Below are 15223 nucleotides of genomic sequence, written 5' to 3' on the forward strand. Positions count from 1 at the left end.
GCCACACATTGCCGAGACCCCTCTACTTAAAAAGCAAACAGACTTCTCCTCTTTTGGTAACATTGTGTGCTAGACCAGCGTGCCTGTATTAGGAAGGCAGCACAACAAATGCACAAACATATAAATGGTATTAGATGGATATGCATTTGCATATGCTATTTCAGAATGTTTCTTTCGTGCCTATTAGCTCAATGTGAGAATGTTTTTAAACTGAAGTGGGACGGAAATCCTAGGCAAAGTAGCGAAACAAACGTGTTCCATCTCTGCCCTTCTTGCATGTTAATACTTCTGTGTCTAATACGCTTTCTTCTTCCACTTAGGACCTTACTTGGCATCTCTGCAGATGGATAACAGCTTATTGGATACACCAAAAGTCCATCAGTCACATCCAGCAAATTACACTCAAGTTAATTCTGGGATAAGTGATTCAACAGCGAGCAGTAGTACCACATGTACATCCGTTTCTACAGCACCTGCAGCTGTTCATTCCTTTACTTCCACACCCAACAGTTGCAATGCAAACCAACCAGCAGCCTCTAGCACTGTGGCTGGATCATCGGTTCCAGCATCTGCCTCGTCGTCCTCAACCACACCCTGCCAGAACCAAGTAGGCAGTGTCTCAGCATCTGCTTGTACCATGGGGGTAGGGGCTCTTCCAAATACTACTGCTGGGGGATGCTCACTCGACAGACCTCAAGGCAACACACAAGCCTCTGGCGTAGACGCTGAGCCAGTACAAAACTCACATCAGCAAGAGAGGTAAGTACTAAAGCAAGAATTTTGATGCTAGACTTGACACTGTGTGAAGGCCTTTTTGCAGTGTGCATTCTATCCATAGAGGCTACAAATAATTTCAAAGCTGTCTTATTTATAATTCTTTCACTTTAAAATGTCTGCAATAGTGAAATGAGGCATTCCTGTTCTGAAGTAACATGTATGTATTTCAAAGCATACTATCCTACAAATTAGAAAAACGACCTTGACAAAAATTGTAGCTGGTTTGTTTTCTAGAAAGTCTGTCTTCAGTATAAGGTGATAATTTTAGAATGCATTAAGTATCAATCCTTATAGTGAGTGAAGATGGTGATTAAAATGTAAATTTCCTATGGAGGAGGAAAGATACATGCCATAGGCTGACTACAAAGCATCACCAGACTAGATGTCAGCCACTTTTGATCAACGTCTTTCAGAAATAAACTGTGTTTATTGAATGTGTTTGATTGGCAAATTCCTGTTGAGGAGTGCCTAAGATTCAGTGGGTCCAAGCAAGAAGCTCAGACATCTTAATATTAAAGGCAGTGACACTTGGAGTCCAACAAAGACCAGCATCTCTTGAATATTTGCTGCATACTTAGATCACCGTCTTTGCTGGTTCGGAGAGAGTTGATGAGTGAGCAGTGATTGGTTACTAATCAGTCACTTGCAATGTAACCTGTTGTAGGTCTATTTTTCATTAATTAATTTCTGAATTCTAATGTCACACCTGAACAGTTGCCCGGGTACAGGTGATTGCCAATTACTAAGCAGTAAATGGATTACATATGTTCGAAGAGAATTAACAGCTCTGCTTTGCTCATAACAGCGTTGCACCACTCCAGGCCGTACTTAACCTGATGATTACAACACTTTTCAAGCCATTGGAGTCAGTCAAGCTTTTTAACACCCTTCCCCCTTACCCCCCGGCATGTTGTAATTGACTGGTTAAGCACAGCTTTAATTGACTCAGCAGTTAATGATTCTAGGATTGGAATCTAGTGGAGTTGTTGTGACCTTAGAGCACCTTATTTACCGTTTCAAGCAGAATAGTTCTGATCTGGAAAATGGAACAGTGGGTGAGCTGTCAAAGGATTCATTTGGAAAACACCTTATTGACCATGCATGGGTGTAGCTGGCAGCACCATTCAAACAGGCACGATTTATATGCCACCTCCGAGAGTTCGATCGACACTGGACAGGGGAAGACGCATAGCAATGCTATAGTTTCTTTAAAACGGGTTTCGTGGTCATGTAGGCAAACTAGGTTTTGACGTTGGTAATAAACAGGTGGGTGGTTTGTGTGTGCTTCTTTGTCTCACAAAGGAGCTATTACAACTGTTTTTATGTAGGCAACATAAATGGATGCAGGATGCTGGTAAGATATTGGAGAGGGGAATGTCCGAGTGTGGCATAAGCCTATTGTATGATATGTGTAGCTGTGTTTCCATCCTTGGTGATGCTTCTGGAGTTGCATGGAATGTGAATACCACTTCTATCCTTGTGGAACTCTGTTTTTGTTAAAGAGTATTGCTCTTAAGTGCTGTTGTACCACTAAAACTCAGAACTCCGGCTTCTATTTTTGCATGGGTAGTCGAACCAAGGTGAAGCTTGCGGCAGGGCAATGTTTCAGTAGGATCTTCCTCATCTCAATTATGTAAAAAAAAAATGCTTTGATTGCAACGTTACCTGTCTTCATTGAGGTTCCATATATTTACACACAAGTCTGCAGTGTCTGTCCTCGACTGGACTACTCTGAAGCGAGTGAGAGTGTAAATGGTTATAACATCGCTTTAGTTGATTATTGAAGATCAAAGATTCCTTTTGTGAAGATGTTGATGCATTGCTTTGAAGTGAAATGTGTGTTTTCAGGACTTAACTACAATGGGGCATTGTTGTGTCATGTATCTGCTGCAAATCCTATTATAATACAGCAAAAAGGTTAGAATAATGGAATGCCGCTATCAAGTGGCGGCTGTTGAATTTCTTCAATGGGCTGGGCAAATATTTCCCAGTAATAAGGGTGAGTGTCTGAGCATAATACAAAACGTCCGAGGACAGTTTGGGGATTTCACTGCCATCCTAGTCACCCGAGAACATTATTTTGTGAAATAGAAGTTGTGCATTTTGAACGCACTTCTTGAAAAACTGGGTAAAGAGAGACACAATTTGCAATTGGTTGCTTAGGATAACGCATTAAAAAACTCGAATGCAAGGTCACAAACAGTATACAGTAGCATTTTCAAACACATTTTCAGGATGACAATGCCAAAAATATATAACCGCATTTCCATTGTAAGAAAACGTTTGAAGGCTTTGCTAAGTAGGCAACTGTGAGAAAACACACATGATGGCTTTGCCCAATAAGGCCAGTACTTTCAACCGCTCGAAAAATATGCTCGCCTTGGCTTTGGTCAATGCTGCCAGTACTATACTGTAAGAACAGACTGCAAGCCTAGCAATACCAGCCAATGCAATAACATACTATATTTGGCTTAGCCTAATAATGGCAGTACTGTAACAGTAGGAGCACGTATGATGGCTTTGCCCAATAAGGCCAGTGCTATTGTAAAAACACTTGTGTTGACTGTCCCATTTAATCCCCTGTTTTGTTACAGTAAGAATACGTATGCTGGTTGTACCCACTTCCCAATAATACCATACGCCTGTAAAACCCATTCCCATGGTGTGACGGGCCCTCTCCAAGCACGTACCGTGGTAGGCGGTGCCTGCTCTGCACCATGGAAACACACTAACTCGACCCCCATTCAAGGAAACACATAGGCGCACATATGTATAAACATTGCCTTTTTTGTTTTTAAAATACTTTTTCGTGAAGCAGTTGTGATGATCTCCCCAGTACAGACTTCCTGCGGGGGCCAGCACCATTATACTTGAATGTTTTCCTGACAACTTGTTCTTAGTTGCCAGGTCCAGTAGATTTTGGAGTTTTAAAGTCTACTGCTGAATTTCTTTTAGAGCATAACATATTGAGATGCTCCATCTACACAACCCTGCCCCAATTTCTTTTTTTTATTTTTATAACTTTTTATTAGAATTTTAAAATGTAACAATAACGTATTTGTCAGCACACACAATGCAGTAATCCATTAAGCGTATACAACAAAACGCTGAGGAAAGAGCAAAATATGCTCTAGAAACTTTTCTAAGTTTGTAAAACATGAACAATCAGCTAATTAGTTAAATAGAGCTATATGGAACCAAATATTATGGGAAGTATTACAATGAAGGATACTGCAGAGCAGGTAAATGAGTAGGGGGTAGACAAACAAGAAGACACAGTACATACAAGCAACAAGGGGAAGGAGGGGGGTGGAGAAATGAATGAAAACAATATGGCACTTAGAGTTTCATGAACACAGTCTATATGGTATCAGACATAGCTTATAAGTAGATATATCCATAGAACATCAGAAGGGTATAATATACATGTGGAGGTTCACATTTCATGTGTGGTAACATTAAAACAATTCAAATAGCGAATGAAAAAAGTCCATTTAGCGTTATTCTTAGGAATAGAGTTTAGGTTATTTGCATAATTCCATTCTTTGTGTGTGGCAGATGTCATTCCATCAACCTCTGGTAGATGGGGAGTGAAAGTCTTTCCAGTTGGTGGTTATACTTTTCAGAGCTATGATGATGAGTAGATCATAGAGTTTGGCGGCATCCGATGGCAAATGGTTAGTGATGGCGAGACTTTCCAAGAAAATATTTAGCAAAGATAATGGGATGTCAACAGAAAAAATAAGTTTAAGATATTTCCATATATCCTGCCAGAACCTAAAAGTAAAAGAGCAGTTAAAAAACATATGTTCATATGAGGCAGGAACAAAGCCGCATGTCCAAAATTTCAGTCATCTTGGATTTTGATCATTTATCAGGGGTGATGAACGCTCTGTGTATAAAGAAGAGAAACTGTGTAATATTAGCTGACACAGATATATATCTAATTCTGGAGAAAAGAAGGGACCATGTGTGGTCATCTAAAGTGCATCCAAAATAATGTTCCCATTTTGGATGCACCAAGCATATCTTAAAGGATGAGGTGAGAATGCTGTAAAATTTGGAAGCCTTAATATCGGAGAGCATGGTTAGCTGCAGTAGTCTGAAGGCATCAGGCGTGAGAGTATCATTGGAGAAATTATGTAGTGCATCAAAACAGGAGTTGATTTTGTTATAAAAATGAAGATCAGCGTTGGGAATGGAGAATTGGTGTTTGAATTGTAGAAAAGAGAGAATAGAAGGACAGTCTATAATTTGTTGTATAAATCTGATGCCCTTTTTCAACCAGGATTTCCAGTTGAAGGCTCTGTTATTAATCACAATCTTTTATTGTGGCTTTTCTATGTGGAAAAAGAAAGAATTGTAGGGCTGAAATAGTTGCTCTAATGGGATCTGAGATAGTCGACGAGGAATGATTAAATATGTAGATAAGGTCAGTAATTCAAGGGAATGGACCATATTTTTCTCTAAAGTACACCATGTGGGAGTATTTGTTAATCTAGGACGCGCATACCAACATCGAGATGTTTCAGAAGAAAAGCAGAGTGATATAATTTAAAATCAGGGAACTTAATGCCACCCTTATCATATTATGCTTTCAGTTTGGCGAAAGCGATCCTTTTACTCTTACTGGCACCCCAGAGAAAATTCTGAAGAATGGAGTTGATGGATTTAAAGAAGGAAGGAGATATAGGGACACAAAGGAGTTGGTGACAGCTTCATTTTAATTGTGTCACGCCGTCCCGACCAAGAGAGATAAAGGGGTGGCCATCTCAAGGGAAGATCTCCAAGTTTATCTAACGGAGATTGGGTATTGAGTTTCATAGTATCATGAATTGTGGGAGCAAAACGTATACCTAAATACTTAAGAGCTACAACACCATTTAAAACCAAAGGGATCAATATCATGTTTGAGATAATAGGGGTTTAGAGGCATGATTTCAGATTTGTCTTTAAGTTTATAACCTGATTCTTGGCCAAATTGTTATAATAGATGTCCTAAGTAACAGGCAAAATTCTGTGTTCATCTATTTTCTGCAATTGAAAAAGGAAAACAAATACCCGATACCTGGACAACTGCAATCTTGATACCAAATATAAAGCAGGTGATAGGCAACTACCTACAAACTACAGACCAATCGCACTTTTGGACCCGATTGGGAAGATTTTTGCAATGCTTCTACTAAACAAACTTAATATATGGATCAAGGAAAATAAGCAATTTGACATCAGGCAGACTGGATTCACAAAGAGCACGGGTACTCATGTAAATCTAATGGTCTTGAATCTATTGAAACAGGAGGCATTGGTTAACACGCACACAACATATGCAGCATTCATAGACCTGCATATGGCCTTTGATTTGGTAAATAGGAGAACATTGTGGGGAAAACTAATGAAGTGGAAGTGTCCATCGACAATAGTGGGACCCATTAAGCAACTATATAGCAATACCACTTTAAGAATCAGACTTTCACAACAAGGTCAATTGTCGGCTCCTATTGAAGCGGAAAATGGTCTCAAACAGGGATGCCCTCTTGCAGCAACGCTGTTTAAACTGTATAATTTGGATCTCCCTGATCCTCCTCGTTTTCAGAAGGCAAATCCACCCAAATTGAATAACTACCAGATTAAGAACTTGATGTATGCAGATGACATTGTCATCTTAGACAAAACAGAATTAGGGCTACAAAGAAGCCTACGGGAGTTGGAAACGTATATGGTGGAAAATGGCCTAGAGATAAACACCGCCAAAACAAGAATCATGCCACTTTTAGCAAAAAAAGGACAAAAAAGAAATCAACAGCCCTTTCAATTTTACATGAACGAACAAAAATTGACAACGGTAACAGCAATCAAATACCTGGGAGTTCTAGTGAATCAATCAGAAGTTGAAACCCCATGGATAAACCAATTAAGAACAAAAACAGCCTCACTGGTAAGACAAGGGTTATTTATACATAAAAAATTTGGAAAATACTCCTTACAACCGATCCTCATATTCTACCGACAAAAAGTGACCGCAATTTTGAGTTACGGGAGTGAGTCTGATAAATCTCGACCAATCAATTTGGGATATCTTAGAAGGCATGTTTTGGAGGAAAATCCTTGGGTTATCGAGTTCATTTCCCATCAAAAGAATCAGACATGAGATTGCGACCCAATCATTAATATCAATAGTCAAGTGGAAAAAGATCGACTTGTATAGAAAGATGATTAATGAGGACGAAATACCAGCATACAAACTATTCGAACAGAGATCTGATACAGTGGCTAAAATGGCATTAGCAACATGGAAGAACGTCATGATTGACGTTATGGCAGCAAATAGTATAACAGAGATGCTTGTGAACCGCCCTCAATGCACTAAACAAAGACTACAGCGAAATGATTGGATGATTTCTACTCTAACAGACAAATCACGATATCAGATGAACTTGAACTGTGAATTGGACAACCGTGCACTTAATGACTTACCTGCGAATCTGAAGCAATTTCCAGATAGGAAGATTAGGGATCAATTCATTAGACTTCGATTGAATCAACTACCAGCACGGAAATCATGGCAAATAACAGGCACATTTTGAAAGAGGTAGCATTTTGTCGATTCTGTGAGAACAAACAGACGATTTCATTTTCTACCTTTTGGAATTGTATGATTGTATGGATAAATGAAGTTTTGAATAAAACTACAACATAAAAATAAAAAAAAAAGAATACATTAAGTAAATTGGGGAGGTGTAGTTTAGGATTCTTAAGAGAATAAGGATGTCATCGGCATATGCTGCAATTTTAATATAAGATGCTCCCCCTGAAATACCAGGGATGCTTTAGGGATGTTTTTATTAGATCTAATAGTGGTTCTGAAGAGAGAATGTATAAGATTGGTGAGAGGGGGCAGCCCTGTCGAGTCATTCTAAGAAGAGGGAAGACAGGAGAAGGTAATCCATTAATACATATTGAGGATTTAGGGGAAGAGTAGAGTAATTTAACAAGTGAGATAAACTTATCGCCACAACCGTGCCACCGTAATGATTGAAACAAAGTCCCAGCTGACAAGGTCCAAAGCTTTTTCTGCATCTAATGCAATGGCGGCACAACCTTGCTTGCCCTATTTATCCTTGACTGATGAGTAGCCTGGCGTTGGACAATATGTTGCGTCCTTTAACATAGCCCACTTAATCTGGTTTTATTAAAGCAGGGAGTGAAGATTCAATTCTGTTAGCTAGGGTTTTCGCAAAAAGTTTGCTCTCCACATTGATGAGGGAAATGGGCTTGTAATTGCCGGGAATTGAGGCGTCCTTATCCGGTTTAGGGAAAAGTACAAGCAAGGCTTCAGAAAATGAACCGGATGAGGATTTCTAGGATATAAAATAAGAGAATAGATTTTTAAGCTTGGGAGCAAGGGATTGAGATAGATTATCAAAATATTCTGTAGAGAGACCATCTGGGCTAGGGACTTTCTCTTCCCAAGCCTTCAATGGCTCTAGCGATCTCTGGAAGGGTAATGTCATTATCTAAGTGGGAGAGATCCAATTGAGGGTATGAGGATCTGTTAATGTTATTAAAGAATGAAGTAATATTATTATGGGGAATATAATTCTCTGGAGTGTATAAATTAGTATAAAACCTTGTAAAACAGTTTAGTATATATTTGGGATGATGATGTGAGATACCGGATGTATCTTTGATATGGGAGAGAAGAAATGTTTCCTTTTTCGTTTTCAAGTAAGAGGCTAATGCTTTACCGGCTTTATTTGCTGTTTGGTGCATTTTTGTTTTATATTTAAGAATGGTTCCTGCAGCTAGAGCAGTGATCTCGTTATTGATTTGAAAGCGTAGGGCCATGACCTTATGGAGATTCTTGGAGTTAACATTGCAACAATAATGTTGCTCAGCTAGGGTGAGCTCTGAGTAAAGATCATCAAGATGTTTTCAGCGGAGAGGCTTTTTTTCCCCCCCTGAGAAAGCCATTATGTGGCTTCTAAGGGCCGCCTTGAACACATCCCAATTGTTTATAACTGATGTGTCGCAATCTAAATTATCTGCATAGAACTGTTGAGCAAATGATTTAACAGATAAAATAAATTGAGGATCTTGTAATAGAAAGTAATTAAGTTTCCAACAGGATGAGGATTTGTGCACATCTGAAAGACTAAAGGAGGTACATAGAGGGGCATGATCTGATATTATGATGTTAGCTATTTTAGAATCCACAATGGAGCCAGTGAGGATTTTGGCGGAGAAAATGTAATCGAGGCGTGTGAGAGTGTTATGGAGGGAGGAATGAAAAGTATAGTCAAATGAGTGGGGTGGGGAAAGCCTCCAGGTATCTATATGGCTGGTTTCAGCTAAACACCTCAAAAAAGATTTGAGAGACTTGGAGGTCTTGAAAACACAACTGGATTTCCTATCGAGAAAAGGGTCAAGGACCTCATTGGTATCCCCACACATAATTAAATTAGTGAAGTTATTTTGAAGTATCATTTGTTTAATGAAGACCCAAAAATTGGGGTCAGGCCTAGTAGGACCATAGATTTTGAGAATGGAAACGTGTGGAGATTCAATCAAGAGCTTAACTCATAACCATCTTGCGTTGATGTCAACACCTTGATCTATGATTTTGAAGGGTAGTTTCTTACTGATTAATATGGCAACTTCGTTTTTCTTAGCTACTGCTGGACTAGAGATGATTTCTTGACCCATAGGGATTTGAGTTTCAGAGCTTCTTTGTTAGATGAATGTGTTTCTTGTATACAGGCTATGCAAGGATTTAATTTATTAAGATGATCTTAAATCTTTTAATGGGATTGTTGCAACCTTTGATGTTACACCTGAAATATTTAAAGATAATTTTAGCGATTCAATAATTATAGTAAAATAGCCTAAAACCATTGTAAATACTAATGTTTAGTGCCAAAAAGAAGTAGTTAAAATCCCATATATTCGGGGAAAGACACGTAAGGAGGACATAACGGGAATCAGGGAGGTGAATAGGGAGACTGATGATAAATTATTAGCGTACAAGAATTTCAAACAGATGTATAGATCAGACAGGAAACGGGGACAAAAAGGGAGAAAAAATTGGATGGGTGACGGCAGCTGAGTCAAAAGGAAAAAGAGCGACTCAGGATATAAGGAGGATGCTGCTACGACACCGTCCCACTAAGTTATGGTAAATGGATAGTTAAGGCATTCGGTATAAAAAAACAAAGCATAGGAGAGGGTAACATATTCATGTAATAGAAGAAGTAGAGATACTGGCAGGGGAAGATGTGTCCATGCCGTCGGATTTGATGGAGCGTATAAAGGCTATTAGGTCATCAGGATCATCGAACATGGCAGTGCGACCTTCATGTATTACTTTAAAAGAACAAGGGTGGTATAGCCCATACCGAATATTAAGCGGCTTTAAAGCTAGATGAAAGGACAGAAATACTTTTCTCCGTTGGGCAGTACTTTTGGCAACATCTTGCTTAATAAATATCTTATTACCTTTCCAAATGAGGGATTTGCATTCCTTTACAGCAGATAGGATGAGCTGAAGTTGGGAATATTCCAGAAGTTAGAAAATCAATGTTCTGGACGATGGGTGCGTAGAAGTGGAGATTGATGAGTGACCAATTCTATGAGCACGTTGAATGCTTAGTAATGTTTCCGAGGATAAGTGAAGTAAGGTTAGTAGAAACCTTTACAAAAAAGCTATGGCATTAATTCCTTCGGAGCCCTCCGGCAGACCCGAGATTGTTACGTCTGCTTCGGTTTTCTAAATCTTCATTGTGCCTTTGAAGATCTTTGATAGACTTCTCAAGTTGTCACTTTGGGGGATATATCTTCTCCACGACAACTCTTCTTTCCACCTCATGCATTCTGTTCACAAAGCCCTTCCATCTATCATCCAATTGTTGTAATTTTAGATTTGTGGTCAATGAAGGGTTTAAGTGATCCGATTTCTGATAATATGGCTTCAATAGCAGGATCAGAGATGCTGAGCGGGGGTGGTGAGTCACTTTTGGGTCTCTTAAAGTTAGTCGATGAGATAATAATTATTTTGTAGTAGGCACACATTTTTTAATGATTTTACTAGTGGCCATGATGGTATCGGGGATTGGTAGAAATATGTTGTAGAAGAGGATACTGAAATAATAATATCAAGGCTAGAGGACAGAGCAGTGCACACGCAAAGAAGCGCAAAAAAAAACACTGGCTCAGCAAGAGAGTGAAGCCACCTCCAGCAGTGGTAAGGAATAAACTTCAAGTGAGCATAGAATTATGTCTTCAATTCCATTCAGACACTGGTGATGGGTAACGTGACGTTATTTCCTATAGTTTACAATTCTTATGTCCAAATTATGCAGACTGCCTTTCCCCTAATTAAAGGAGATCAAATGAAAATGACAGAGGATAATAAGGTGTAAACTAAGGGACTGGAGTTTGAGGCACTCCAGGTTACGGCTTAACAGTGATGCTTAGAGCCTCCGTGCTTAGATTGAATTAGCGTAGAATTATATTGACCGCAGAATGGGAGCACATAGAAATAAAGCGGGTATATTGAATGACGGTCAGGAAGATAACTCTGATATGTTCCGTAGTGGTCAAAAGATAATTTAATAAGTTGCATAATTTCAGGGAAGACCAGAAGATATGAGGAGAGAAGGTGGTAGTACTTTTGTATCACCAAGTGTCCCCAGTACAGCTGACAGCAGTATCAAAGTTCGGGTTGCCTTATAATAGAACAAAGTTCATAATTTCATAATTAGTTGTGGGGAAGTACGTGAATAAACAGAAGACAATGTCTTCAATGTAAAGTATGGTGAGATTAAAGACTATTGGTAGTGCATCCTTACTGCTTGAAGCACTTGTGAGGAGAAATGGTGCGCGGGAGGCGTTAGCAATAAAAACGCTTTGTTCTTAGTAAAGTCTCTGCAAACATTGAATTTGAATGAGGACCGTAATAGCATGAAAAGAACTCTCACTTTTGTTGCTGTCTGTGTCGTGTGGCCTTGTTACCAAAGGCAGCGATATTGCAGGGGAGGGGCCAACCAGGCCACGGCTGGTAAGTCACAGTGGATGTGACGCCGGGCGTCTCCACACGGAAGGTGGCTGCCTGAGGATGCTGCCGTCGGCTTGGAATGCCAGAGAGCAAAACAGGCATAAGACGGAAGCAGAGCAGCACCGGAGCTCAGGCGAGAGCCAACAAGCACAGATTTTTGTATAAGGTAGGGGAAAGAACAGCAGAAAATGAATATAATGCCTTTTAGAATAGAAAGTGGGACGGAGCGACGGCGCTAAGCAGCCATCTTTGTTGGGGTTAGACCACGCCCCTTGTGCCCCCCCAATTTCTAAGATGTTCGAAATCCCGAAAAAGTACTTGGCCAAAATAAATTTATTTGCATTATGGAGTGTGTCTAACTTGCTCCATAATGCCAATGTAATCTTTGCATTTTCGTGATCTAACACCCCACACCGTGTCCGTCCACCCCAGAAACGTTTAAACATGTATTTCTTATTAGAAATCAACTTTTTAAATCGATTATACCAGAAGGAACCAATGGTTTTGGGGAATTCTTCTGGGAACATTTAATGTGGGGTGACAGTGTTTAACTAATCAAAGCTCTGCATGGGTTCCTTTTGGAAGTCTTCAGAATGCTTGGTGAAGTATTATAACTGTTGTGCAAATGGCTACAAACTAATTGAAATAGCTATGGTACAAAGGGTGGTTCTTTTGATCCTTTTTTCCTGTGCTGCTTTTGTTCTGTTCAATTTTGAACATTGCGTTGCACCTGTGTTCACTCAGTCACATTTTTAATTATGTATTGAGTATACACTTATTATTTTTTATGTAAATTGTGTAAAGATGTTATGCTTTATTTTCTCTTATACATTTGTAATTTCGAACTTGATGCATTATTGGTGAAAGTTTTAACTAATAAAAGCAGATCACAATAAAAAATTAAATACTTGTATTTTTATCCAATACTTGTAACAGCAGCATTTACCCAAACTGGCCATTGTGGCACCTGCATCAGTATTTCAACAACAAAGGTCAGTGTGTCATGCGTGAGTTGCTTCGTTTACGGTGGTGTAGATAAGTTTTATTTATTTTTTTAGTCTAGATAGGCGGTTATGGCTCTGAGCTCTATGCCACCCAGGTGGGAGAAGGATCTTCCTATTGAGTGCAAGGGGACCTCCAGAATGAAGCCACATGAGGACTGCATATTCTGAGAGCAGACTAAGCGAGGATGTCCATTTGAAATAAATGGGTCAAAATTAACCAATTTGTTGATCACGCACACTGTTTTGACGATATCCTAGTTCCTTAAAGGCAAACCAGTTTATGGAGTCCTTTTACTAGACGAGCAAGGTTTAAGGTGCAGTGTTGCAGCTGCTCATATAGTGCTCTTTGACATTTTTCCACCACATGTTTTGAAGTCCATGATGGGGGCCCCATTGTGCTAGAATAACCACCGGCAGTTGACTAAGTTCTCTAACAGCAATATTTTGTTATGGGTTGTCCCAGTGGTGAAAGAGGTTGAATAAAAGTTAAAGCAAGATTTGTGTACTGCTTTGATGATCTGGCGGTACAGTAGTGTTTGCTATTAAGAATGACATTCAAATTCTGAGCGTTTTTGTTGGATGAATAGGCTGGACCCAGACCACCAGGCCAATAATCCAGGCTCAGTAAATTCAGAGAGTTTCCAAACGGGATGATTTCTATGTTGCTGGAATTGCTGTTCAGCAGATTGTAGGCCATCTTGAAATATATGGGACACAGACATGTCTGAATGGTCCCTGTAGATGTTGTATTGGGATACTGCAGTCTTAAAACAATATGCATGTCATCTGCCTAATTATAAAACCCTTGGCTGTTGAAAAGACTAATTTCCAACAGGTGTAGGATGCAGCTTTAAAAAAAAAAGGAAAAGGGGACAAAGCAGTCATGTAGCATCCTTCGTAGCCCTGCATCCTCCCAGTGAATAGGAATGTGGTGATTTGTGAAATAAATTGCTTATTAGTTTGTCAGGCAAGATAAATTGCAAGCTATAAAGTAGTAACTGTAGACCTCAAAGCCGTACAGCCTCTGGTGGTTAACACTCTTTAATGCTCCCACATGTGAAAATTTACTGAGCTGTTTAAATGTAAAGAAAATATTGTAGACGCCCAGTGTAGATTCATGGCCTCAGCCAATCAGAATAGCTATGGTACCAGAAGGAAATCATTCCCCTTCATGCCCCCATAATTAAATTACCCTTTGCCTTGGGCTAAAGTGGTCTTCAATAACTATGCAACTGGCTTTTTTGCCCTCTGTTCTCAGTCACATCAGCCAGGCAACATGCAAATAATGTCAAAGCTTCCGGGAAGGTAGGGAGGGCAGAGTAACCTATGACCACTACAAAACTCAAGGACCCTTTGTAACTGGTACATAGTTTAATTTTCATCCTCATGTAGTTAATGAAGGTTTGCAGCATTTGAATTTGCCACCCTCATAGGACCAAATATCCTAGCAAACAAAAGCTTGGCAGAATTGCTTTTCCAAATCTGGCTTCAGCATAGCTTAACAATGCAGACTGCTGTCTCTTAAATTCTGCCAGCAATGGCCACTTAGTAGCCTTGTAGAATTCTGTCATGGGGATATGTACGATAGAGGCAGTAGTGCTTTTCTCTGAACTTGCATCCTGTTTCCATCTGAAACATCCTCCCCTATCTTCACTTGATAAAGAAAAAGATGCAATGAAAATACTTATTTAACATCAATCTCTTTGTGGAGAGTTTAATATCAAAATATATTTAGATGGAATATAATTGGACATTTTGGCTGCTCACTTGTCTATAGCCCAATGTTGCCAAAAGAAAACATGAACACTGGAGGGGAGCCCTTGCTATGGCAAAAATTTTGGAAATATACAAAACAAAAAGGGTTCTTGCCAAGCTTGTCTTTTTTTTGGGAATTAATTTGCAATACTAGAATCACATAGCAGAATTAATCAGGACTTATTGCATAGTCGCATCGAAGCGTTATCAGATACAAACTGAATCAATTTACAGGGGATATTTGCCATTATTTTTTTTATTACAAATGTTGCATAATTTGGTTTATTGTCCAAATACAAACATTTCTTTACAGAAAACACACAGATCCCATACAAATTCAAAAGCATGTATATTTAAAATCAATCCAAGAAAGGAGAATGAATGAGGTGCAGGAAGAAGAAAAGCATGAAGCGCAAATGTTGATTGATATAACCATAGATGACAAGTTTCCTATATACACATTCCAGGGTCAACGCCATACAAAAGTTGATGGAGTAGATGCTGTATACAAAAGTGTTTAGACATATTACAAGTCAACCACCTTCTTCAGGACCAAACCAAACGCCCTGTTGGCTAGAATATCCCTCATTAAAAATAATATAATACCGAATTATTTACAACTTATTTAGGTGTG

General features: G+C 39.2%; 1 protein-coding gene across 1 annotated transcript in view; it reads left to right on the forward strand.

Moving 5' to 3' along the window:
* Positions 1–15223, forward strand: part of MED13L (mediator complex subunit 13L) — a 2324591-nt gene that overhangs the window by 1958653 nt on the left and 350715 nt on the right. The window contains exon 21 of the mRNA XM_069619219.1: positions 321–759. Within this exon, the coding sequence (XP_069475320.1) occupies positions 321–759 (439 nt within the window). The remainder of the gene's footprint in view (positions 1–320; positions 760–15223) is intronic.

Source organism: Ambystoma mexicanum, chromosome 10 (assembly GCF_040938575.1).
Source record: "Ambystoma mexicanum isolate Mex_15411 chromosome 10, UKY_AmexF1_1, whole genome shotgun sequence".
Classification (NCBI taxonomy): Eukaryota; Metazoa; Chordata; class Amphibia; order Caudata; family Ambystomatidae; genus Ambystoma; species Ambystoma mexicanum.